This window comes from Falco biarmicus, chromosome 1, assembly GCF_023638135.1.
Source record: "Falco biarmicus isolate bFalBia1 chromosome 1, bFalBia1.pri, whole genome shotgun sequence".
NCBI classification, from domain to species: Eukaryota; Metazoa; Chordata; class Aves; order Falconiformes; family Falconidae; genus Falco; species Falco biarmicus.
In genome coordinates, this window is record NC_079288.1 from 11,913,912 (window position 1) to 11,939,700 (window position 25,789).

The 25,789-nt window shown below is 47.7% G+C and overlaps 1 protein-coding gene across 1 annotated transcript; it reads right to left on the minus strand.

Annotated features, from left to right (window-relative positions):
* Window positions 1-632: 632 nt before the first annotated feature.
* Window positions 633-25,058, minus strand: METRNL (meteorin like, glial cell differentiation regulator). The gene is made up of 4 exons (XM_056323551.1): window positions 24,765-25,058; window positions 18,739-19,127; window positions 2,334-2,393; window positions 633-1,598 (listed from the first exon to the last, which is right to left on the minus strand). The coding sequence occupies exons 1-4, from the start codon at window positions 24,875-24,877 to the stop codon at window positions 1,282-1,284; spliced, it is 879 nt and encodes a 292-aa protein (XP_056179526.1). The 5' UTR covers window positions 24,878-25,058; the 3' UTR covers window positions 633-1,281.
* Window positions 25,059-25,789: the final 731 nt, after the last annotated feature.

Genomic DNA, 25,789 nt, shown 5'->3' on the forward strand with positions numbered 1-25,789 from the left:
GTCACTAAGTGGAAACTTTTTATTTAAAGAACTTCTTGTCCTAAAATAAAAGTTGGAGCAGTAGAAGGCGCTGAAGAATGAACATGGGCAAGAGGTTAAAAATCCTTGTGAAGGTACCATTAAAGTGATGCGTTGCTGGTTACAGGGAACGACGGGATTGAACAAGGGGGGAGAGCTCCTGTACCTTCCATGGGACGCTGTCTGCAAAAGTGCCCCCCCCTTGATTAAAGTGCTTATTTTTCACAAGGTGGCCTGGTCACATCCCCCAGGACTCACAGGCAGGCACAAATGTCCGCCTTGTGCCGAGCTACCAGCCAGCACAATTAAAAGCTTCAAGCTGAACACGAAGGGGCAGCCTGCTCTTTGGAGCTGTTCCCAAAATAACCCCATAGGCATCAGAGAGAAGAACACTTAGAGCCTTGCCTGGACACGTGTCTACAAATCTCCAAAAATAGCTACCGCTTCCCCTTTGAAAAACACTGCGGTTCCCGATGCCTCACAGGAACTGTTTCTGCTCAGAGAAGCCACAAAATAAGTGAGGAGCAGCCCAGAATTGATCTATGAGCACATCTGGACTAGCTGAGATCAGCCTTATGGAGAAGAAAAAAACCCAAGATTTTAAACAGCATGTGTCAAATCCAGGGACCTTTATTTCTCTGGAATGGAAAGAATTTACCAGCCTGGACAAAAAATTGCAGGCAGTGACTGTACATTCTTTCAAATAAAATAAAAAAAAAAAAAAAAAGCACACACACACACAAGAGTTTGGCTCCATAAATTTCTGTCATAAGAAACAACTTTGAATTGTACACCAAGCTTTTTACAAAGCATCAATGTTAAGATGTTTTACCATGCTCTATCACATTCTCGGCCATTTATACAGAATACGCCATACCAAATGCTACATCAGCTTAAGACATTTTTAAAAATTAGTATTAAAAAGATACAAAGGCATGTTGGCTTTCATTTGGGTTTTTTATTAAGACATGAGAGTTTTCTTTGTTTTCCTAAGGAAGTCACTAAAAAAATATAATAACTTAATTCATAAGGACAAGATTGGTTAAAAACCCAGCCTTGCTCACTTGGCAGCCTTCTGAGCTCGTACCTCTGTTGCTTCCATTAGTCTAACAGCGCCGCAGGCTGCAGACGTGTCCTGCGGGGTCTCAGCCTGTGCTCCAGATCTGTCCATGCTCTCAGTTAACATTTTTGTTCAGTTTTCACCGCAGCCAGGAAATATTCCCGGCCAAACGCTAAAAGCAATCTTCAGCCAGACAGGGGATTTCAATCTGGGCCAATTTCACATGGGTTCAGCCCTTTGTCTTTTGCCTCTTTGTACATCCTTTGGAAGTCTTTAAAACGAGGGGCACAGCCTAACCTGGCCTCCCCAAAGTGCATGCGTCCCGTGAAAAGGAAGTCTCCATCTCCTGGTTTCACCCCACACTCCAGCAGGGTCTTTATTTGTCCTCGCCAGTTCCCACTCTCCCCAGTGAGCTGAAAGACTTTGCTCTTCTGCCTGTACAGTTTGTTGACACCGACGTGAATGATGGATTCTTGCTCTTCTGCCTCGTTCGTTACATCTTGAATGGAGCCTCTGATCACTGGGAACAGAAAAAGGACGTAAGGACGAATTACCCCAAACCCCTCTGGAAGAACCAGGTCCCAACTCAGCCCCCTGCAGCCAGGCAGTTCAGGGGGCACCGGTGTCACTACACCAGCCCCAGTTTTGGCCCTTTGTTATTTTCAGAGTTAACTTTATGTATCAGTAACCTCCCGTATGTACTTGCGTTTTTTACAGTTTATATTTGTAACCTGTCCAGCAAAGGACACCCATGTATTAAATTTAAACACAAAAATAATTACATCAGAAAAACAGCATCAATCATGATGAAGAGTTCTAATGAGAATGTTATGAACGTGCTTCATGTTCCTTGACAATGTACTTTCTGTTCTTCTGCCATTACAGATACCAACTAATATCAATTTCCCCTTTAAAAGGGGAAGCATGGAGAATTATTGAAACTTTTGGTCTTTCATCAACTGTCCATTTTAGGGCAGCAAGTGAAGATCCCTCCTAGATGCATGCAAGTCTTTGGACTTGTGGTTGCTGGGTCATTCTCTGTCCACCCTGGGGAAGTGCCCGCTGGGCACAGGGGTTTGGTCCTTCACACCGTGTCCTCCTCCCCCAGTCACACACACAGCCCCTTCAGGCTACATCTACTGCTGGTGGAAGTTGCCAAGTGTAAGTAGTGTCCATCGGTGTTGTGTTTATGGATGTCACATTCAAGCGAGCTACCGGGGGGAGAAGGGACGGGGGAAGCAAAGCAACAACTCACCAAAATCACTAGTGCAGACAGCCAAGAGGACCTCTGTGTCACTGCATGGTCGGCAGGGAGCTGGAGAGAAAGGGTCAGAATTAGCGAAGGACCAGACAAGAGTAAATAAACACAGCAGTATCAGAATTAACCAAACGCACGCGTACGCATGGTCCAAAGACCTGTCAGGCATCAATAAGGCTACCAGACGTGGAGGCTAACCTAGTCCCCACGAGATGTTTGTACTGAAGGAGGAATATGGATCTCTTTAACACTCCTGCTGGGATATATTATCTAGCACACACCCCACACACTCGCTGCGCTTACGCAAAATATATTTTGATACTGGGTGCATTTGCAGAGTGCTCTGCTGTAAATTCAAAGCTCTCTAAGGCTTTGAAGATCATGTGCCTTTTCAACTCTGATGGCAAAGCTTCTTTCTTACAATTTCTATCAAGTGTTGTCGGGCTATTTCACAGCCATTTAGTCTATCACCACATCAAAGATCCAGGAGGTTACAGAGTGGGAGAGGCAAAGAGGGGAGGAAAAAAAACCCAGCGCATGTGTTTGAGGGCGTCAAGGCAAAGCGGAAAGTGGAGCTGGTATCTGTTAGAGCTCAAGCAGCACAAAGACCATTTCCTGTACTGCTGGAAACGTTTGGGTATCTGCACTAATCTAATCAATGCAAGAATGTGGCTCCTCTTTGTACTCAGCCAGCTATTTCTGAGGAGAAGGTATTGTAGTTGCCGTACAGATGTTTCTATAATACCCTGTTGAGCTCAGGAATTTGCTTACTGTCAGGGTCTGCCCTGCCCAGCGATGCTATGCCTGTCCACTGGCAGCTGAGGATCAGAGCCCGCATCCTTCACTCGATGCCATCTGGAAGCGGCTCTTTCACATCAGTCAGAAAAAACGAGAACCCATCAGGTGTGCTGCGCTGCCTGGACTCACGCAGAGGCTACAGCAGAGCAGGGCTCACACCAGAGACACGGCGAAGCACTGGAGCTACAGCATCCTCACCACACAGCCCACGACCAAACCCCAAGCTGAAGCTACTCCACTCCTCCCCACCCCAAAACATTTAGTTTTTGAACCTCAACATCTGAAAACACTTGGTTACCAGATTCCCAAATAGTCACACCCTTCCTCTCACCCCCACCCGCTGCCCGGAGAAGTTTATCCATTGCACCAAGAAGTAGATTTAAACTAAACAACGCGTAGCTCGTGCCTCCAGTGTGCAGCTATTAGCCTTCCTCCGTCAGAGAGCACAAGCCATTCTTTAACATAAGACATGGCAAATCTCTTATTTTTTCCAAGGTCCCAGAAAGGCAGTGATCCAGAAAGGAGGATTATTGAACCAAATCCACCAGATTTGCTCCAGTCAGATGATTAATACACAGTGTAACACGCTGTTTAATAGGATTAAAGAGAATGTAAAATGCACATTTCTGGGTAGGGATGTTTGAAGGAATCATTCAAGAAGGTTAAAAAGCTCCAAAAGAAGACACAAGGAACAGGCAAAATAGTTTTGTTAAAGCATCTGGAATAGTCGGGCATTTCTCTTTAGGCGAGTCTGAATGCCTCCAGGGCCCTCAGAAAGGAGTCAGCCTCTACTGCCCTTCTTCCCCCCACGTACCATTTCAGCTCTCTTTTTTGGGGAAAGTTTGGAAACTGTTTAATGTCATGAGAAACACAGAGCCAGCCAAAGCTTGGACGTAACTGGAGTACTATAATAAATTCAGTCTAAGGATATTTTAATTTTTAGACTCAAGAGATTTTGATTAGTGGCTAGACCAAACATCCAAGTTTCATCTGACAAAATTACAATAGTCACGTAACATCCTACAACGGAGTCATTTCATTCATGGCACCTACCACACTCCCGCAGGGCAGGTGCCCCTCTGCCCCAGCCCCTCTCTGCCCACATCAGCACCTGAGTCAGATCAACCGAACGGGGGGAACCTGCAAACCTGCGTGAATGCTACAGCATCTTCACGGGGACAGCAGCTCTACAGTGCAGCACAGCTAATGGGCAGCCTCAAAATCCACAGCTGGATTTCAGACACTGGATTTCAGATATTTTGCTCTGCAAAAATCTAATAATAAAAAGGCATCTCAGCCTCTTCAAGTCTGAGTGAAAACAGTCTTGGTTTAGACCAGACATCTCTGTAGTTCATCCAACCCCATCAGAAAATTGAAATAAACCAAAATGACTAAGCCATTTTTGCTCTTGAAAGGAGTGCAACACAAGCAGCAGCATTAAAGATGAAAAACAAAATACTTTAAAAGTGGTTCCTTCCATTTAAATACACTGACACTATAATAAATCAAATGAACAAATCTCCATGTATACACGGAATGAAATAAATTTAATTGTGGACTCTTGGCAAAATCCTGCATCCTTTTTAAACTCAAAAGGAAATTAAAAGCGCTCAGCATTGCTCACACTAGATCATTACTTAAAGCCTACTTCAGATCCATGCTGACTCACAGCAGTTTGGTGGCATGCAAGCTTATTTAACAACCATTTACCACCACCCATCCCTGCAATACCAGACATATGAAGAACAGAAATCCTCTTCTGTGGAACAACTCCCACATCTGCATTCACAGAGTATCAAATACATCTTGCAAGTGGCAAAAACAAGGTATGCCAGCACAGATGGAAAGCGAGTCGTGAAGGATTACTGCCGAGGTAAATGGACCATTACAAAGCAAATAACATTCGCTCGCTACAACCAAAGCTTCATTCCTATACCGTCTCATAAAAGAAAAGAAATCCTTAGGAGGAGGCAATGCCTACACTTTCTTTTGAGCCAGAGCCATTGAGGAATGTGCGTGTTTATGCCGCACGTTAGTGATTTTAGCTGCCCAGCGCTCATTCCCTGCGGGAGTGGGCGGCAGGTGTTCTCCTCCGGACACCTCAGGCTAAAATGTGAAGCATCCTTCTAACTAAAAAAAGAAAACCAAAGCAAGCACTTCACTCAGGCACAGCAGGTGAAGATGTTCATTTTCTGGGCCCAGCTACTAAACAAGCTGGCTGTGTTTGCCGGCCGCCCGGCTCCCTGGGGATGTCTCGAGGGCTGCCCAGGTTCTTGCTTCCAAAAGCAAGTCTATGAACTTGCATCAACAACAATATCAACGTCAGCTGCTCTAATTCCTTTAAACTCGATAAGCCAAAGAGCCTTAATTCACACAGCAGCAGGGGAAGGGTGAAAAAAAAAAAAGAAAAAAAAAAAAAGAGAAAAAAGCAACGTTTTATTGAAGCCCTCTAAAGCCCAGATGCCTATAACTCAACTCCACCGCCGGTGGCATAAAGCCTGCATTGTGCATGTCGGGCTGCCGACTCTCCTGGGAATGCCTTTGATGGATTTTGACAGTATCCTGACCTGAAGTAACCTGAGGCAGCCCTCTCCCTCCACCCCCCCAGCCCAGTGCCTCCCAAGGCCTCTCTATTCACCTCCCCGCAGAGGGAGATGTAATTACATCATTCCTCACAAGCCAGCAGTCATGTCCCAGCTGCTTTGAGCGATTTGCCCTCTGAACCTGATGTTACCGAGGAGGACGTGGGGATACTAACAATAGACTGCACTTGTTGGCCAACAGCTTTGTCAAACACGTTGCTGGTCCTCTCCGCGGGGAGGCAGAAATGCTCAGGGAGAGAGGGACGTGCCCCAAGGAGGTGCCATGAGCTCCAGAAGGTCCCCAGCCCAGCCAGCACCAGGGAGTGAGCTGTCTGGTGAGGATCCCCTCCTGCACTGGAGATGGATCTCAGCACACCTTCAGTGCCGCGATGGATGGTGAGTCTCTCCTGCCTCCAGTAGGTGCGGGCAGGTGTTGCCACCCTTTCTCAGCACTCACACTCCTCCAGTCCTTCCTCCTTTGGTCTGAGACTTTTGCACACAACCCTTCTATCCTCTGAAAATAGGAGACGGGAGACATCTGAAGAGCCACCACCACGGTTTAGGATGGTGGCTCTCGGCAGGATGCATCCAAAGGGAGACGTGCTGCCTCCAGCTGCGGGTGGCACAGAAACCACCTGAATGGGCCTGACCTTCTTCTGAAATATTTGTGTTTCAACAGCCACCTGTGGGTCCCACTGACCTTCCCTTACCCCAAAACCAGCCTCCAACCTATATGTAAGAAGTCTCTTCTGGCTGCCCCAAATCTTCTCAACCCACTCCACCACCTCACAGCTATCACAAAGACCAGATGAAGCAGGCTGCAGGTCTCTACCCACTGTTGGTCCCAAAGTTCCTCTTGCTGAGCCCACAAGACCTTCCCCGTCCACCCCACAGCTCAGGGCAGGCTCTGCTGAGCACACATCGCTGCTCCGGCAGCACGCACAGGAAAAGAAACACCCTTTAAGCAGAAGTGAAAACGTTTAACACAAAGTAATTGCAGAAAACCGCTTTACCGAGGAATACCCTTTGGTTTTATTAAGAAGCTTGTATACGCGTGCAGTGCGGTAGAGGTGTGGATGGCGGGGGAGGGAAACATCGAGCTGGTTGATCTACTCTTCCAGTTTCCGTGGCACACATCACCCACACGTCAGTATTTCTGAATAAGCCTTTGAAGAGCAATCAGACCTTTTAAGTATCAAAAGCTCCCGAGGAGGCCCAGGCAGGGTTGGAGCATTATTTTCTGTTAGTTCTAGGTTTAAATCTTTTGATTAAAACCAGTAGCCTTTCCTCTTGCACGTTCAGCAGAAGACATTCAAACGGGTCTTGCTGCAGCCCAGGTTGGTTTAAGCTAAGCCCGTACTGCAGCACCTCAGGCTGGACCAGTGTAGGGGCCCCAGCAGAGCATCCCCCAGATGAAAGCTCTCAGCCTGACATCAACATCAGTTCATATGGAACAAAAAAACCACCCACACCCTTCAAATTCTTGCTGGCAGCTCTGTAATTGCAACTGTACTGGAAAGGGCATCATAGGATGAGTGTCCTTCCTGGAAACAGGGAGTACAGACTTCCGAGAGCAGGTTATAAAAATAGATGCGGTTTCTCCAATGACTGTGCATTTCTCAGTCATTTTTCTGAATCCTAAGCAGAAATGACTACTTCTCAACTGATGATGGTATCGGTGATTTAGCTGGGAGACAAGAGGTTGAGGGCTAACATCCTATGAGCAAGAAAAAAAAATAATCTTGCCCTGATCTTGCTTTGACTAATTAAAAAGTAGAATTGTTGTAATTACTTCTTCCTGAGTTTGCCTAGGCTTCCTCTCTGAAGAGGCAACGCTTCTGCCATGGAACAAACCTCTCACAGCTCAAGTCCCAAACAAAAAGACCTGCTGCTTCGCCATGGAGGCAACAACCACCCTGGTTTACCAGGCTCTGACTAGTCATCTCCTTTCTAGATACATCTTCAACTTTCCTCACCCCCTCAGAAAGCTCTTCCTGAGCACGCCAAAATAACATTCAACCTCAAAACACTCACAACCCCCACACCAAAACACCATCTAAACTACATCAATGCATCTGCACGCCAGCACATCTCAAGTGTAAAATGCACACGCTAGCTGGGAGCTCAGGCCAGCAGCGCTGCATCCAGCACACCTGCATTTAACTCTGCAGCCACGCAGAGAGGGAAAACGTGGCCAGATGACACAGAGCATCTCCACAGCTGGGCTAGAAGTTATGACACCCAGTCACAACACACAGAGGAGCTCTCTCATCACTCTTTTGTTTTACAAGGTTTTCCTGTCTTTGGATGGGATAGAGTTACAAGGTTTTCTGCAAGCACTGCACTTTTTCCAGTATGTAGGAAAACACCAAGTCAGGGAACAAACACAAGCGCTGGACTGGTGCTGCTCCCAGCCACTTGGTGCAATAAGCCTTGGACACAGGATCCAAAGGGATTGTGCTGCTTCGATGAATAGGTTAGTGCTACGAGTAACATACTGAGAGAGTTTCTGAAGGCAGAAGAATTCATCCCCATATTTGCTAGAAAGTTAATCTGAGCCCCTGTGCTGAGCAGAAAAGGCAGCTCAGAACAAGGATCATGAGCAAAGACACAAAACTCAAAGACTCCCTTCATCTGTAGCCAAAACACAGCCAAGATTTGGTACAGGGCAAGATGGTGATTCAGCAGCTGGACCAAAACCATGATGTTGCAATGGAGATTCTCCTCTGACTTATTTACATAAAGCAGGGATACTTGTGATTTTACCTCCTCAGAAAAAGACGTGTCACCTCCAGTTCCTTGCCTTAGCTCGTTTCTAACATTCAGTTCAACTCGCACATATGCACAAGTTTCCAGAAGTAATTTGGAAAATACAGACACTGGCCAAGAACAATTTAAACCTGCAAATAAGTTTAATGAGATGCAGACTCTCATATGCTGTGGCATGGGTCGTGCCAAGAGAGTTGAGCTAATACCACTTCCTTCCTGCAAAGAAAGAATAAAAAAAGCATATTGTAAACCTCACCATTAGAGATGTGATGACCTTTGTGTTCTGAGAAATGTTAAGACAAGAAACCACGAACCAGAAATGTATCTTTTCACAGAAATGTCTTCCAAGAGGGTATTAAAGTCCTTCAGAACCAAAGAATACTATTTATGTAAACAGGACGAGAAAGAGATTTGGTACTAGGCAAGCTCCATTTGCAACAGCTTTCAAAATGAAACTTGGCTCAGCAGCTACAGAGCACGTAAGGATCCTCTGGGATTGCAGAGTCAATGCCTTTTTGCTGTTCCAAGATGCAGCACCCATTCTAACAAATGAGCTGAAAGGTCAGCTTGAAACACAAACAGCCATTTGTTTGAAAACTAAAAAAAAAAAAAAAGGAATGAAAAAAAAAACCCCACAGAGCAGTTTTTATTCAAGCAGTATTAAACACTGTTAAACTCTATATCCAGGCCAATGCACAAGTTGCATCAATCCAGGAGAAATTATGAGAAGCGTCGTATCTTTCAGACACTTCTTTCTGTCCCACCTCCTCTGGGCTGTCAATTGCTCCTCGGGAAAAAATAATGCCTGTCCCAAACACCATCTCCCTCCCTTCCCTGACCCCCCCTGCTGTATGCGGCCAAGGGGCGCAGTTCAGCCTCCATCACTCCCCAACCCTCTGCACCCTCAGACCGCGGGGCAGTGCTCGGGGCACGGGGCTGGGCTCGGGGCTCCCACACTGCCGTGGCAAACCCCGGCGCTGGGGTGCACGGTGACGTAATGGTAACAGGATGGGTGCCAGCTCCCAGCCCAGCTCCTACACTTACCCGTTGCATCACCAGCGCTATAAAAGTCCTCAGTTACAATCAAGTCTGCAATTTATCGTGTCCAAAAAGCCCTCCCCAGCAGATCAGATTTTCAGTTAGATTCCTTCTGTCTGAACTGCAGCCGAAGAGAGATGAGCCCAGCAAACAAGAAGCATCTCTGGAACTGCACTAGCCCACATTTCCGTCCGAGCAGCATTTGCCATCACCTGCCATTCCTTTGCTTTCTCCCTTCCCTTCCTAACTGCAATTAAAGAGAAAAGCAGGCCGCAAGGTAACTGCCAGGGATTCCTCCTGCTGTATACGCACAAGACACCAATATAAACCCATTAAAAATATATAGCTATTTGTTTATCTCACAGAAAATACCTCCCTCCTTCCTGTAACCTACCGCTGTTGCCCAAGGGAGATTAGGAACGAGGGGCACTGGGCAGGTGCGATGATGGCCAAGTTGCTGGGAGGCAGAGGTGTCCCCGGACGGATGAGGGGCTCCCCCAATCTGACCCTGCAGCTGGGGCAGGACCTCTCTCCTGGCTGCCCCACCAGAGCAGCTGCAGCATCACACCTCCACGCTGCCCAGCCACCACCCGGCAGCACAGGACCAAAACAAATATTTCTACTGACTCAAAACCCACAAAGATTTATAGCTTGGCTCATCCCCTCCTAAAATATCTTTTTTCTTCTAAAGAAAATGTCATTCCAAAGCCTTGTAAAAGCACGCACTGATCAGCTCTAGGAAAACATGAAGTTATAAAGAAAGTTTTGATGTCTTGTTTGGTTTTGTCCCTGACAGCTAACGAAACACTCAGCTGACATATCATACAGTGCTTGCAAGGCAGAAAATGAAAAAGTCAGGTGGTTTTTCCTCCTGTGCCCTGGGGAAGCTGCGCAGCCGGGCGTGCAGCCCTGGTGCCACAGCCCCCCCTGCTTCCTTGCCAAGGCCGTAGGGAAGGTGGGAGCCAGCACCCACCACCAGGCTGGAAACCCACCAGGAGCACAACACAGAGCCTTCCCTCCTGCCCGCCACCCTCCTCCTCGGCCGGTCCCATCAATGCCGCCCGTGGAGCAGGGCAATAGAATTAAGTAACAAGTGGCTGGTTAAAGTTAAACCCTAAGAGTGGAGTAATGACAGATCAAAGATTAAGTGAGCCTTAAAAAAAAAAAAGGGGGGGGGGGGGGCCGCGAAGAAAAAAAAGAAAAAAGGTAGCATATGTGCACTCACATCCACACAGGTCCTTCTTCAAGAAGAAATCAAATTCTTTTTGTATGTGGGAGAGCTTTGAAGGAACAAGGCCACTTTTCATTTTAAAACCATGTTTATTTGATCAGCCTGTTCTTGAGGAGGACTGTGGAAGGGCTAAATCCCATGCAGTCAGATCCTCAATGCCATAACATTGCCCAGTTAACCCAAGAAAAAGTTACTTAAGGTTTTCCATTTGTAACAGGAAAAGCTTTAAGATACATACACCCTTTCTTACCTAGCAACACACATTTATTTGTCATATTAAGGTCATTCACCTGGTTCTACATAAGCTTGGACTTTTCCTTTTTTTTTTTTTCCCCCTTAAATTTCTCACATCCACTTACACATAGATGAAGCTGGTGTAAAGCTACTAATAGCTCTGGTGGGGTAGAGGTGCATTCTCTATGAACAGGAATTATTCGGCAGGGGGGTTAAGGCAGTGGAAAGACAGGCCAGGCTCCACGTGCATCTCCCAGCACTAAGGATCCCTACAGATCTCCCAGCAGCAGGGCTTCGCTCCAGAACAGACACGGGCAAACACCAGAGTTAATACCTGTTGCAGGATCGATGGCCAAACCCCACACAGGGGTCAGAGCAGTGCAAAAAGATACCCAAGGAGATGCCCACACAACCCATACCAAAAAACATCCTTCCACAAATTCCAACTAGCAGCAGAAGCTAATGCTGGATCCGAGCTGTGCATCACACGGTGGCAGCTTTTCTGACCCAGAATTAAGCCTCCCAAGGTCAGATTTCACGTATCACAGCTTTGGATCCAGGGGTAACTTCCAAGTAGCTGTGCAATATTACATATTCCCTGGCTTCTCCAGCAGATTAAGGCCAAAGAGATTCTCTGTTGTGCAAATCAAGGCCCTAACACAGGAAAAATTTGGCCCATGTTTCAGTAAGTTCCTTATTCCTTCGGGAAGGTGGGGGGTGGGAAGAGGAATGCGATTCCCCCACCCTCCCATCCCTTCTTTAACTACAGCCTCTGGAATTAGCAACCTAAACAGTTTTGCAGAGCAAGCACAGAGCATTATTAAGGACTGCCAAGCAACTCGGCTGGATTGCAGCTCTGTTTGGGGACGAGCTGCCGCGGTACACAGAGGTCAGCGCAGAGCAGAGCCCCAGCTGCCCGGACAATACACCTGACTGCTTATTGGTTTTGACTGCCCACTGAGTTGGGAAATAAACTAACGGCATTTGTGGCCAGTCTAGCAAAAATAAGCTATTTTCTTACCCCCTCTCCCCTGCAGCTGTGTATTTATCATTGCAGCTCCATTGTCACCTCCCTTGCCCACCGCAAAACCAACTACTGTCCTGGCAACATCAAAGGACAAGCAGGGCCAGAGGAGACTGCTGTCAAACTCATTTTCTTCGGGGAAGGAGAGATTAAATTAGGGCGTCCCTCCAATTTTGGTTTGGGTTTGGGGTTTTTTTTAGGTGAAGACTTCTCAATTCAACATGTTTCACCTTACTCGGGCTCAGATCCCCGAAAGATCACCCTTGCTCAATTTAAGAACACTAAGAGCCTGTGCACGCCCCGAGCATCAGGACTGCACTTTGGAATCATTTCACACACGGGAAGAAACTCAAAAACTTTGCTCTCAAACTCTCACTCCCCATCAATCACCCATTGCAAATCTGACCACTCCAGGCACGTGAATAATTAGAGCAGGTTTCTAGCTCCCCAAAACGAACACCACTCCAGGCTCTGTTACACAGCAGCCAGCCTGATCAATTCAGATGTTGACCCATGACACCCAGTTCAGTGATGTGCCCTCAAAAACCACCTTAAGATGCGTTTGTTCAAATACATACCAAGTTACTTGTATCTAGTTTTGTGTGATCGTTTACTATGGGGAAAAGATGTGAAAGTGCCTATGGAAGACCTCCCTGCAAGGAAGGTGAGCACACAAAAAACTACTCAGAAAACAACATATCCTAAAGCAGCAGCGTCAAAATGGTCCTTTATAAGGCCAATAACTGATGTGCATTTGGAACAACAGCATTAAAGGTTGTTTTCTGGTGGTTTTCTCTTAAAACTTGCTGCTGACCTTTTAGAGAGTGAAAAAGTATACCGAACAGCAGCAAAGCTTCAGCTGCAGCAGTGAGCCTCCCTCACGGGGCACCCAGACAACGTGTACTCGGACTTACAGAGCAGACCCCTCGACTTTGCCACTTGCTGTGCATTTCGCCAGCAGGCCCTGATGGCAGAAGTGCGATACCAGTTCTGAGCAAATCAAACCAGATCACACTTGCTTTTTTTCCCCTAACACAGCTTAAGCCTAAGAGGTATGAGGCTTTTATCCTGTGCAAAAAGCGGGAGGAAGGACTACAAAGCAAGCCATTTTCCTGATCTCATGGGGTGTTTTGGGATACAGACCCCTGCCAGCCTGCGGCACACAGCTGTGCTCTCCCCCAACCACGCAGCGGGGTGCCAGCATCTCGGATGGGCACAACGACTCAAGCAGAACCTGCACTAAGCATAAAAGTCATGGGGACTTTCAGTTTAAGTGTTCCAAGTGCCTCCTTCCATCACCTCTTCTGCCAACGGCAGCGATGAGATGAGTGCTGCGGGGACTGACCCCCATCTCCACATCGCAAAGCCCTTGGCCGAGGGCGGACATGCCAGCCACAGCCTCCTGCCCTCCGGCCTCTGGGACACAAAGCAAGAATGCTTCCACTCCAACAAGACATGAAAAATACACCAGCATATCCCCTGCTCCAGCATATTCAGTCTCCAAGAAAGAAAAAGAAAATAAATTGTATGTTTGGGAGCAACCAGAGGAAAGCTTGAGATCAGGAGCCTACGAGCTGCAATGACACCTGGCAGAATACCTGCAGGTATGGCAGATTAGTGCCCCACCTCTGCCAAACCCAAACTGCATTAAAGATCAAAAGTTAAGAGGGGTGCTTCAAAAAGCCATTATGTTAGTAGAAACACCGGCATAGCCCAAATACTTATGAGCTCTCTTAATTTCCAAGCTCTTTTTCTCAGGCCAATGAATTAACAGCATACAGGAAATAGCTGAACACTGTTCTTAATTAGTTAACTAGATTTATCCAGTTTTGCCTTGTTTTTCAGACACCCACTTGAGTGCCGTACCTCCTATCTATTAATATTCTCAGCCAGGTACCCAGCATTAATAAAGAAAACGTATAAAAGAACCTGCACTAACTTGGTAGATGCCATCAAGATAAAGGGACATTTGTGTTAAAGTTTGACTTCTTTACTACACAAAAGCGGGTGGGTAATGAAAGGGCTTTCAATTTACCTTCTGAGCTCTAACAACCACATTACAGGCATCCCTATGAATGAATGTGCAATGGGAAAAGCAAACTACCCAGCTTACATAAAGCACGATCCAGAGCTCTGATGCGACACTCTTGAAACAGTCTTTAGGTAACACAATAAAGGTCATTTGGCGGGAGGGGGGAAGAGGATAGAAGTTCCTCTCCAAAACGTTGGGTCGAACCCACAGATTCTTGTTTCAAACTAGTTGAGCAGAAGCTGAAGAACTTCAAAATCAAATGACTCTCAAGGGCCTTTCACACTTTTCCTAGGAATTTAACCCAAGCAGCTTGCTGCGGTGCAAGGCAGACCTAGGCCAGGAACACACTCCACTAGAGCCAAGAAGCTCATGTGGATCATCACCTTCAGACAACTTCTTAGAAACTATATGGCCAAAACCCACTTTTGCCAAAATCTCCACCTATTTGACAGCACAGGCAGTACAGCCGATACCCAGGGTGCTTTCTTTCAGCACAAGCAGAAAAGATATTTTCTTCCAGCACAAGCAGAAAAGATTAGAATCAACAGAATTCAACAACTTAAACAAGTTCTGCTGCTTCCCAAATGGCCTTGGGCCAAAATGTCACAGTGCCTCAGTTCTTCAGCTGGGCAAACACCACACCAAGGCTTCAGAGCCCTACTGCAAGCCTGAGCTGAAGGTAATGGACCATCAGTGTGGATGGGAACTGTGTAGGGGTCCAGCCCAAAACCTAATCTGAAATCAAAAGCACTGTCACCCATCACTTTGGGTACCAAGAGGAGAACACACCCATCAAGATGTCTGGATTGTCAAGGTGACCCTTCTTAGGGACTACTCAGATAAGATGGTGACAAGCACCTGCGGCATGCTTGCCTTTGCTCCCCTTCCCAGCTTAAGAAACTACAAACCTCCAGAAACGTGGTTTTTTGCTTGTCACTATCACAGTAAAAACCTTCCCATACAAATTTCAGCAATCTGAATGAAACCTATCAGTATGCTACCAATACTTCCTACAGTTAGGGAAGTCTTAAGAGAATGCGATAAGGCAGACTCGGAGCCAAGAAAAGGGTTAAACCCCCAAAATCTGGAAAACTGAAAAGACTGCAGTGTGCCATTCAATCTTCCCAAAGGGAAAGGCCAATTCAGAACCTGTGTGTTTTCTACTGAATTATTTGCTAGACTCTGATTAAGTGGGAAAGAATGACTGTAAACTAATAAAACTTGAGGTTTTCTAATTAAACCACAGGCACCCTGCCAAGCATTGTTGATTTGTTGATGCACCCTGCAATGTCAGGACTCTGAGGACACAACAGGTCATTAAAGTATTAAACAGATGACTTACACTCTTTAATCAGAGCTGGGATGCCAGGTCAGGATGAGAGAGTAAACTCAAGGGTAGAGTACAATAATTATCACCAGGAAACAAACACCATTTAGGGAAAGTGAAGAGAAGTTGTTAGCGAGCAGTTATTGCACAAGGAAAGGGCTGGATTGCTGAGCCCCACACCTGGGTCTTTAATGATAGTCATCTCCCCCACTCCACAGCGGTAAGAAAGCATCGCAATATTTGTGCTTGTCAGATGAAGCGTTGGGCACGAAGCGAGACCAGGAAGTTCACGCTTCCTCTGCCCAGCTCTGCCAGCACATCTCTGCCCCCTGCGCAGCAGCAGCTCACAGCTTTGTCACCTCTTCACAGCACTGCCCACTCGGCTGAACTCCGTCAAACTGCAACCAAGATTGAGCAAGCTCGTTTTTCCAGTGTGCAACAGCCAAAAAACGCCATAAGCCACGTTCGTAACCAAGGGACAGAAGTGTGGTTGGAGAGAAATGCAGAACCTTAAATCCATTTTTCAGCTCCTTTAAGGTCAGCACTTGCCTCCGGCCTGAGCCTCCTCTCGGAGGCAGAAGTCACCAGTGAGTTCAGTCAATGGGTTGTAAACTTCCCCTCCAAATAAACAGCTCAGTAAAGGGCATTTCTTTGGAGGTTTCACAGCAAAACTAGAAGCAGCTCCAGAAGAAAGGAGGTCCACGAACTGCAGAGAGCCCCAAATATATTGCTCTATAGAAGCCTCACAAGGCAGCTACTTGGCAGTTTCCCCAGACATATAGATATTTATAGGAGAATAAAAGTGCTCATCTGACTGAGTAGTGGAAAGAGTCATGTATGGCATTTTCATCATGTTTTCACCCCCCGACGCCCCTCCCCAGAGTCTGAGGATCCAAAAAAAGGCAAGAGAAATAATTTAAAATACAATAGAGATTCCTAGTTTGCCCTGAAGGCTCTGCTGATGAACTATTAAAAAGCTGCTTCTGTCCAAACAAGACACTGGGAGCTTGAGGCTGATAGCCTACCACATTGTTTCAGAAGACAGCACTGAAATTCAACCAGTGTCTGTTACAGCTGAAAATACAGCAGTCACAGAAAAAGTGATTTAATATGCCTATCAAAGAGGAAGGCTGTAATTGGATTCAGTCCTCAGTTTGACTTCTGAAAGTCTCTGAAAAAAACTCCCATCAGCTTTAAAAATCTCCAAGATTTTATGTGGAACGAAGAGCACTTAGTTCTAAAAACACAGCAGTTTGTGCTGGCTTGTGATGTTAAAGTATGCTAGCAGTGAGTCCTCTTGATTTTAGAAAAGCTCAGGAGAAACCATATCTGTGTGCAAACTGAAAGCAGCAGCGATAAGCAGTATTTCTTGCATATTGCTTTACTATTTGCAAAAGCAATTTCAACTTTATTTGTGGAGGGGGGGGAAGTATAGGAGTTTTCTTGGTAAGTTTAAGTGACTTATCACTAGCCTGCCTGTGCCTCCATCCTCACAGCTTGTCAAAGAAAGAAGCACTGAATCTGGGAACATTCTCAAAATAACTGATTAAACAATGTATTTAATGTTTTCTGCAATGGAATTTTACTACATAGCTAACATTCTGCACAGCATGTTCATCTTTGCAGAAACGATCTTACTGGGAGAACAGCTCTGCAGCAGGCACTCTTTTTGCAGCAAAATGCAGAAGCAGAGAAGTCTGCTTAAAACGCAGAACCCTCGATACTAAGCTACAAGCTGCACACACGGGAAGAGTAAAGAAGGCAACGTAAATATTTGAATATTTGTGTTTATAGGTTTTTTGTTTTAATGGCAAACACGCCATCTATCAGCTAGCGGGGTCACTGCATTAGCCCTCAGCCAGCTACCACCTCGCTGAGCTCAGAACTGTTCATCTCAGCCCAACTAAGATCTGTACTGAAGAAAAAAAAAAAAGCCACATCTGAATTGGTCTGCCGACATCTAAACGCTAGCAGGGCGGCGAGTATGCACAAATATACGAACGTATAAATCCACAGTCCTGTTGTGGAAGGCAGCCAGGGGTGGGGAGAGGCTGGGACTCAAGTTCTGCAACCGCTTATCCCAAAAAAGGACAAGGGATGCAATGCCCAGATGATACAGCAGTTTAATTAGCCACACCACTGCTTATCAAGTAGCATCTCAGGCAAAGCATATGGCATCACTGCTGCAGAACCTACACAGCCTGCGCCCCGCGCCAGAGGCTGGCTTTACACCGGCTTTTACCCTGCGCCATCTCAAGGGTGCGGTGAGGGCTCTTCACCCTGCTGCAGGGCTGCCTGCGCTCTTCCACTTCAAAGGAGAAATCTGGTTGTCACCACGGCCTCCCCACTTCAAATACCTGAACCTTGAAACCTCCCTAGTCATCTGGGACAAACTACCCTGGATCTGCTATTCCTCAGGCTGTTCTGGAAATCTCCCTTGGTTTGGGGGATAAAAGCTAGAGGCAATTCTGCAGGGACGAGATGCCCAAACCAGATACCGCCTATCTAAAGAGAATTACCCCTTCCCCCGTCATCCTTTACAAATGCTAGTTTTTCTTCTTCTCAAACTAATTGATTTGCACAATTAGGTTACACCTAGAGCTATTGTTCCCAAATGGTATTTAGCTGACTATTTAGAACCAGACTTTACAGGCTTGTAAACTCTTTCAGTTTGTCCACTCCCCCTTCCTACAAGGTCTTCCTTGGTGTAAAACTCCTCCCTACAAAACTTGCTTTTCATAATGGTTGAGAGAGAAGACAACACCGCCACTGTGAAAGTATTGTCATGGTGCTGAAGAGCTCTGCCATGGCACAGTAATGCTCGAGGGAGTGTAATAAGCAGAGCTGAGGAAGGAACACACCATTTTCCTTGTTTAAAAAAAAAAGGAATAATTAGGTCAGCAAGTAGCAGTAGTTGCAGAGGGGAAAAAGAAACCCACGAAAAAGGAGTTCCTCCTTGTTTAAATGTTTATTATTCAAAACATGCAGCGGGGTCTTAAAAACTGAGTTAAAAAGTAGTTAGAAAACTGTTACAGCAAGGCTCAGAAGCCCAGTTCACACTGGAGTTCACTGCAGGGTAAAGCCAGCTCCTGTGATTCACCCCATGCCTGCAAGAGGAGAATCGTCCACAATGTAGCCCTTAACAAATCATCTGGAATTCAGCCTATGCTACCAGCTTCCAAAAAACAACAACAACAACAAAAAAGAAAACAGAAAAAAAAAACTTCTTCCGCAATAGCCTGTTTATAAAACATGTCCTTAAAAGCACATGAAATTCAGACCCAACCACTTTCCCATTCGCTCATTCTGCCATCTGTTATGCATCCAATACAGTACGTGAAAATATGACCAATATCCCAGAACTCACCAGAAACTGTGTGCAAATCCGATGCTATCCCCTTGCTCATCAGTTCGTACTGGAAGCCTGTAATCTTCCTGCTAATGTCCTGCTGAGGAGTGGCCTCAACAAACAGCCCCCCCTGATCATAGCTGAAGCAATACACTTTACTGGGGCTGCGATCTCCATCTCGGACCAAGAGTTTCAGTTCTCCAGTTTTTTCCAAATAAATATTTGCTCCTGCAGAGTCCTTGAAGGGCTTTATGCAAACAGTCAAATGTTTGTAAGAGGCAGGTGAAGTATTGGGTCGCAGGTTGACTATGAGTGCTCCCGTGGGATACATCCACTCTATTGACCCTTCAGAACAGCGGAGGTAGACCTGTTCAACATCCTTCTTGTGAGACTCGTGAGTTAAGCCGCTGGGGGAAGAAAGAAAGAGAAAGTTAGAGAAATGACAGAGCTAGTAACGTGACTGTCATAACCTCAAACCTTCAAAGACCCACATCAACAAATGCAGGAAACCTAAGGCAGTATTGAGTATTAGCCCATCCAGTTCAACGGTGGTCAGAAGTGCTTGTCTCTTAATATGATGTGACAATTTCAAATCATCTCCCGAAAGAAAAAGTCAAACCACTAGCAATTGACTTTAAAATTAAATAAGATATAAGCACATGATCAAAAGCAATTAAATTACTACAGCCTCGGTTACTGCCCATCACCTGAGCTGTAGCAAATGACTTGGCACATACAGAGTAAAACACGTACGCTTGAACTCCCTTCCTGGTGGCTTAAACCAGCACGTTCTCCAGCTTCACAGATCAGACTCCACCTTTTTCAGAGTACTTTGTTCCCCTTCCAAGTCTATATTCCCAATGGATCTGAAACTGGGAGGGATGCCAAGCTCGCCCTGTGACCTGGAGCAAAGGGATGCTCTGGATGCTACCAATACCCCCTGCCCAGCTGGGCAGCCCTGATCTCCAAACTGGGAGGTACAGAGAGGAGAGAAGACAGTACACTCCCCAGTCACAGCTGGGGAAGCACTGAACTATGCTGCTTTCTTTGCTATGTACCTGTTCCCCCACTTCTCCCCAGTATGAGGTTTAAGCTTGACTTAGCACTTTACTGCCCAGCTCCAATGGGCTACAAGCATTCACACAGCCATGGGTGTTCAGCAAAAAAGAGAGCCCGTGGCCAGTTACTATTGCTAGGGCACAGGGTCACCGTCAGTCCTGTCCCCTTACCAAGCACAAAATTTACCCAAAAATTAACACCCCAACAGCCACTTTGAGAGGCAGTGATCAGAGATGGGAAAGGGGATCCCAGGGCCAACTGCTGGTGAAAGGAGAGCAAACTGCCATGCTAAAGCAGGATGACTAGTAAATCCCTGTGACTTGCTTGCCCACGTCCTAAACTGAGGACAGCTTTAAACAGCTCTTGCTGCCTGTCACTGATGCTGGACCAGCCCCACAAGTTCTTTACCCAGAGTGACTCAAAGCACTAATATTACCTGTGTGCTGTAGGCACTCCAGTTAAAAGAAAAAGTTGTGGGAAGCCTGGTTTATTGGTTGCAATATTTGGGCCATTAGGCAAAAATCCTCTGGTCTCAGTCCCTGTCCTGTCACAAACCTATTATGCATGTATGAGCAAATCACTTCACCACCAAGCTTGTTCCTCCTCCTACGCTTTGCGTACCTAGCTCCCAAACATAAGCATCTTTTACTCTATGCCTGTAGAGCACCACCCAAAAATGAGACCCTTCAACGCAGCTCGTGGGTCTGCTTTACCACACTGTAGAGAAGCTGCACAACATTCCCACTTGCAGGCAGATGAACCAAGACAGGGAGAAAATAACAGAAAACGATTAAGTGATTCGTCTGAGGTTACACAGGAAATCTGTGGCAAAAAACATATTTTAGTGTAGTACAATGACATGAAGTTCTGGTTTCTCAACAGAAACCTCCAAATACACAGCTACCCACCCTAAAGCTATATTCAGGTGCTGAACAGGGTCTAAATTCAAGTCAGCATTAGAAAGTAACAAGAAGCCATGTGCAAAAGAAGGGGGGAGGGGGAAACCCCAAACATATGGTTTGCATTTACTGTTGACGTGACTCATTATTGTGAGTGTCAGTGTGACCCACTTGATAGAGGTTACATGAGGAAGCTCAGAAAAAAAAAAGTCATATTTAATAACAATAGTGCCTCCAAACATGTGCTTTTGAATAATCTTGAAAGCCACATCAAGAACACAGATGAGGAGAAGAGAGGGACAAGTTTTTGACCTTTAGTCTCTTGTTCTCAAACTCAGTAGTACTTAACACATCCAGGAAACTTAACTTGCAATGGGATATTTTAAGTTGACTGTAAATCCACATCTGGCCCACAAAATCAGTTTTCACCACAGCATGCACATGATGCCACTCAACAGAAAACACAGAAGTCTGTTTATGTGCAAGCAGTGAATAAGTAACATTAAAGAGTGTAAAGCTTATCCCTCAGCTAAGGGGCAAAAACCTACCCTCAACACATCACTTGTTCCTATTCAAGACATCAAAACAAGCTGCAGAGGTTTCGCAGGACTTACACTGGCAAATTCCACCCTGGATCCTGAGTGCTTAAACAGAGGGAAGACACCAGGGGCAAAACTCTGAACTCATGCAGTGAAACTGCTGTTGCAAGTGATCACCACAACACCGAGGCAGTGAATTTCTGCCAGAGAAAAAAGCCTTAACATTCATTTTGTTCAAACGTTTATGCTGTTCAAACAAAAAACAGGGTGGACTCTGAAATTATCTTCTGAAAGCCAATTATATCCCACAGGCAAGAGTGATGCCATTAGACAGATACATCAAGCACAAGTACCTGTACACATTAAGCCTTATAATAAAGGATGACTCAAAAGTTAAGCAGATTTCAAAATACATGCTCACATTACTTAACAGCAACCACCTTCATCCAGTAAAACCTGTCACTTTGCTTTCTGTCAAAATGACATGTCACCGCATTGAGAGATTGTTTAGTTCTCACTAGCCAGTCATCAGACACACCACGTCTGTAAAATAATGGAGGTCCAGAAGCCTTTTGTGTTTTTTTTCCCTCAAGCTCATTTGAGTTTTGGTTTTGTTTTTTTAAGTATACGGCAAGAAGATAGGGCAGCTGTTTCATAGTTACAGTGACGGAGGAGCCATCCATCCTCCCTTTCAAATCTGTGCTGTTTATTGGGACTACTTTACAACAAGTACTACTTCCTCATACCAGTCCATGAGGACATCCTGAATCACTGCGTTTGTCTCCTCACTCTTCTCCCTTTCTGGTTTCAGCCATCCCCCTATGCCTGCCCTGAAAGATCCATTACGGTATCACTGCAGTAAGCTTTTATGCTGCAACGTGCAACAGGTGTTATTTAAAGAAAAAGGGAGTGGGAGGAATATTCACGCTATCTACTTTAGCTGTTCACTTTATTCTATTACAGGTGCTCTGAAGAGCCCTGGAAGTACCCCATGTCCTCCCAGCACCCCTCAGCCAAGACAGGGAACTTCTGCTCCTAACTTGGAGTTCTTAATTAAAGATGACAAACTTTAGAGAGCATCGAGACTTCCCCATAGCATCCACTGGTACAGAGGACAAGATCAATGGACATAAGCAGCCACATCAGAGCTGAATTCTCGCTCCTACAGCCTACAGCCAAAACCAGCAGACTAGCATATTCTCAGCATGTCACTGAGGCACTTTTGCCCAAAGCATCAAGGTCATTGCAGCACGAAGCCCGAAGTTACAGCAAGACTAATAACCAAACACACATCAGAGTGAATTTTCTGCTTTCTTATGGACAAAGCATTCCTGGAAGCTCTTTGCCAAGCTATTTATTAAGATGCTGCTATGGACTACTGAGTATACTTAAATTGCAGGTGTCAAGCTGTGCATTGCATCAGATTTCCCTGGAAGCATGAAGGGTATCTACAGGAACCCTACTGAAGCTCTTCACCCTACTGAGGGATATAAGCTTGTCACTTCTCTACAAGCTAATGAAAAGAGTCATACCCAAAATATTCTTCCTCTAAGATTGTTGCATTTTAATATGGACATGTAGATAAAGGTGAGAAAATATCTTCAGGTTTACTGTAGGAGATGACTGGACTCTCAAATCTGCCAGCACAAGACAACCTAGAACTTCATTGTGGGAAGAAAGACTATTTGGCAGCTAAGTTCATAGGTTTTTACAAATAGTTAGTTAGGGTAAAAAACATCACATGACTTCAAAACCTTATATTCCATATTCCACATACAATATCCTTTCTGACCCATACAGCTATTAGTATCCACACTGCAATATTTAATTAGATGGTGTTTACTGGTACATCAAATTACTTTTCTTTCCTTCTTAACTGCTAGTCTTTTAGGACAAAGCAGATGATATTTAACAGCCTTAGGACTGTCAGCATTTTTGCCGACAACTGTTTGCTACCAGTAAGGCCACAGTCAGCCTGGATTACTTCATCTCCTCTCAAGCCTCCTGTCCACCTGGACTCTGGGAGTCGCACACAGCGAAGGCACCTAAGCTGAGCAGTGTGCGCAAGAAGGCATCTCTTCCTTCCCTGTGCCCCTGACAGCATCATCACAAAGCTCACCAGAGCAACAACAGGCAAGAGAGTCCAAGCTTGCATCACCAGTTCACCCCAAACTCAGTTACAGGAAATTATATTTCACTTCCCCCCCACCCCACCCTCCCAAGCATCACCCCCTTAGTGCATACTCAAGGCACTGCTTATTCCAGCCCTGCTCAGGTGACATGGGTGGTCACTGCTTGCTCTAACAGGACAAAAATAAGAGCCAAACAGGATGGAATTACTGGGGTTTGTCAGTCATGTTTTAAAAAGCATGTTACCATACCATGCAGTAAGGTCCATGCAGCCTGCAGCTTGGATGCTGAGGGATGAAAGCAGGTACAGCTTTGGGGGCTGGGGGTGTTGATAAAGCAAAATGATGTAATTAGGAGTTTGCCACAAAACTCATACGTTTGGTCCCTATCAGGCAGACTCTCCTTCAAGGGGATTCACTGCAATTAACTACGCATCAATAGCCAAGAAAGTTCAGAAAAAAGTAAATCCCAAGCATCTGCTTGTTTCAGACAGTAACAGCTAAGAAATTATGATGTTGAGAGTCAGTCCAGCTGTTTCCCCACCCTGAATTCTCCCTCCTCCAAAATACCCTACTGACAGAAGCTGGCCAACGTTTTATTTTAAAGAACATCAGACCTGAGCTGAACGTTAGAGTCAAAACGTTTTACTCTGCAGGTTCACAAAGCCTGACACAGCAACGCTTGCTCGCGAGCAGTCGCTTTTTTAAAACGACGAGCAGCCAGCGGAGGAGGTCACAGACCCAACCACACACGTTAAACTTATTATAAGCAATTAAAGGGAAGATAATTTGGGAGATAAACACTTGAGAAGTGGAGAGGTTTCACAACCGGTGCAATTACAATAAATCAGGAGCGAGGGCGCCGGGCCAGCCCCTACCCCCGGGGCTCATCGCCACCACCTCAGGGGTGCCCGGGGAGGGCGGGAGGGCGCCCCGCAGGTGCATCGTACCCGCAGCGCATCCACCCGGGCCGCGGCGGCGGGAGAGGCCGGGGGCGGCCCCGCGGCTGCCCCGAGCCTGCCCGGTCCGACGGGCGGTTCGCGCCGGGAACGGGGCGCCGGGGGCCGCGGGGAAGACAGTCGCAGGGAGAAACTTCTCCGCGGCGGACACGGCACCGCCCTCCTCCTCCTCCTTCTCCCCAGCCCACCGACCGCGCTGCCGGGCAGGGGGAGCCGGACCCGCCCTGGCCCCTCCATCCCTCGCCGCCCCGGGGCCGCTGCCCCGCGGTGAGCCCGCCGAGAGGGGCCGGCTCCGCCGGGAGTGAGGCAGAGCCCCCCGCCCTGTGCCGTCCCGCAGCCGGAGGGCTCGCCCTTTTGTTTTCGGCACCAACTTCTTCCCCCGACGGGACGGGGGTGGGTGGGGGCGGCGGTGGCATCTCCCGCTCCCCCCCGCCCCAGCCCGGTGGGGTCTCTCCTCACCTCCCCTTCCAGTTGCACAGGTCGCTGGAGTACTGAGCCGCGGCACCGCCGCCCAGCAGCAGCCGCAGCCCCAGGAGCAGCGGCAGGAGCCCGGCGGCCGGGGCGCTCCGCATGGTCCCCCCACGCCGCGACCCCCCGGCCCGGTGCGAACGCGGTGCAGGCGGCGCGGAGCGATGCGCGCAGCGCCCGGGGCTCGCTACATGGCGGGCGGCGCGGCTACCCCATGCCCGGCTGCGCGCTGCGCCGCTCCGGCTCGGCTCTGCAGCTCGCACCGGCTGGCTGCGGCTCCCAGCTGAGGGGCGGGAGCGGCCCGGCCTCCCCGAGCCGCCCGCGGGGACCGGCTCCTCCCCGTCCCCCGCCCTCCCCCGCCGGGCCGGCACTTGCTGCGCCAGCAAAACGCGGCGCCGGATCGGGGACCGCCGCTGCCCAGCGGGCACGGCACGGCACGGCCCACTGCTGCCTGCCCGGGCCCTGGCAGGTGGCCCGCGGCCTCAGCCCCCTGCCCTGCCGGCTCCCGCCTCGGGCTGGCCCCGGGCTTGCCGGGGGGCGCAGGGAAGGACGATGCCCCCCGAGCGCGGGGGAGGAAAGGTTTTGTCTGGCCGGGAAAGGCGCTGGGGGTGCCGCGGTGCCCTGCCACCCGTCCCCGGGCGAAGTGGGTGCCCGCGGTGCCCTGCCACCAGTCCCCAAGCCAAGTGGGTGCCAGCGGTGCCCTGCCACCGGTCCCCAAGCCAAGTGGGTGCCAGCGGTGCCCTGCCACCGGTCCCCAGGCCAGTTGGGTGCCAGCGGTGCCCTGCCACCGGTCCCCGGGCCAAGTGGGTGCCAGCGGTGCCCTGCCACCACTCTCCAGGCCAGTTGGGTGCCAGCAGTGCCCTACCACCGGTCCCGGAGCCAAGTGGGTGCCAGCGGTGCCCTGCCACCACTCTCCAGCCAGCTGGGTGCCAGCAGTGCCCTGCCACCGGTCCCCGGGCCAGGTGGGTGCCAGCAGCACAGCTCACTGCAGCAGGTTACTCTGCCACAGCCGAATC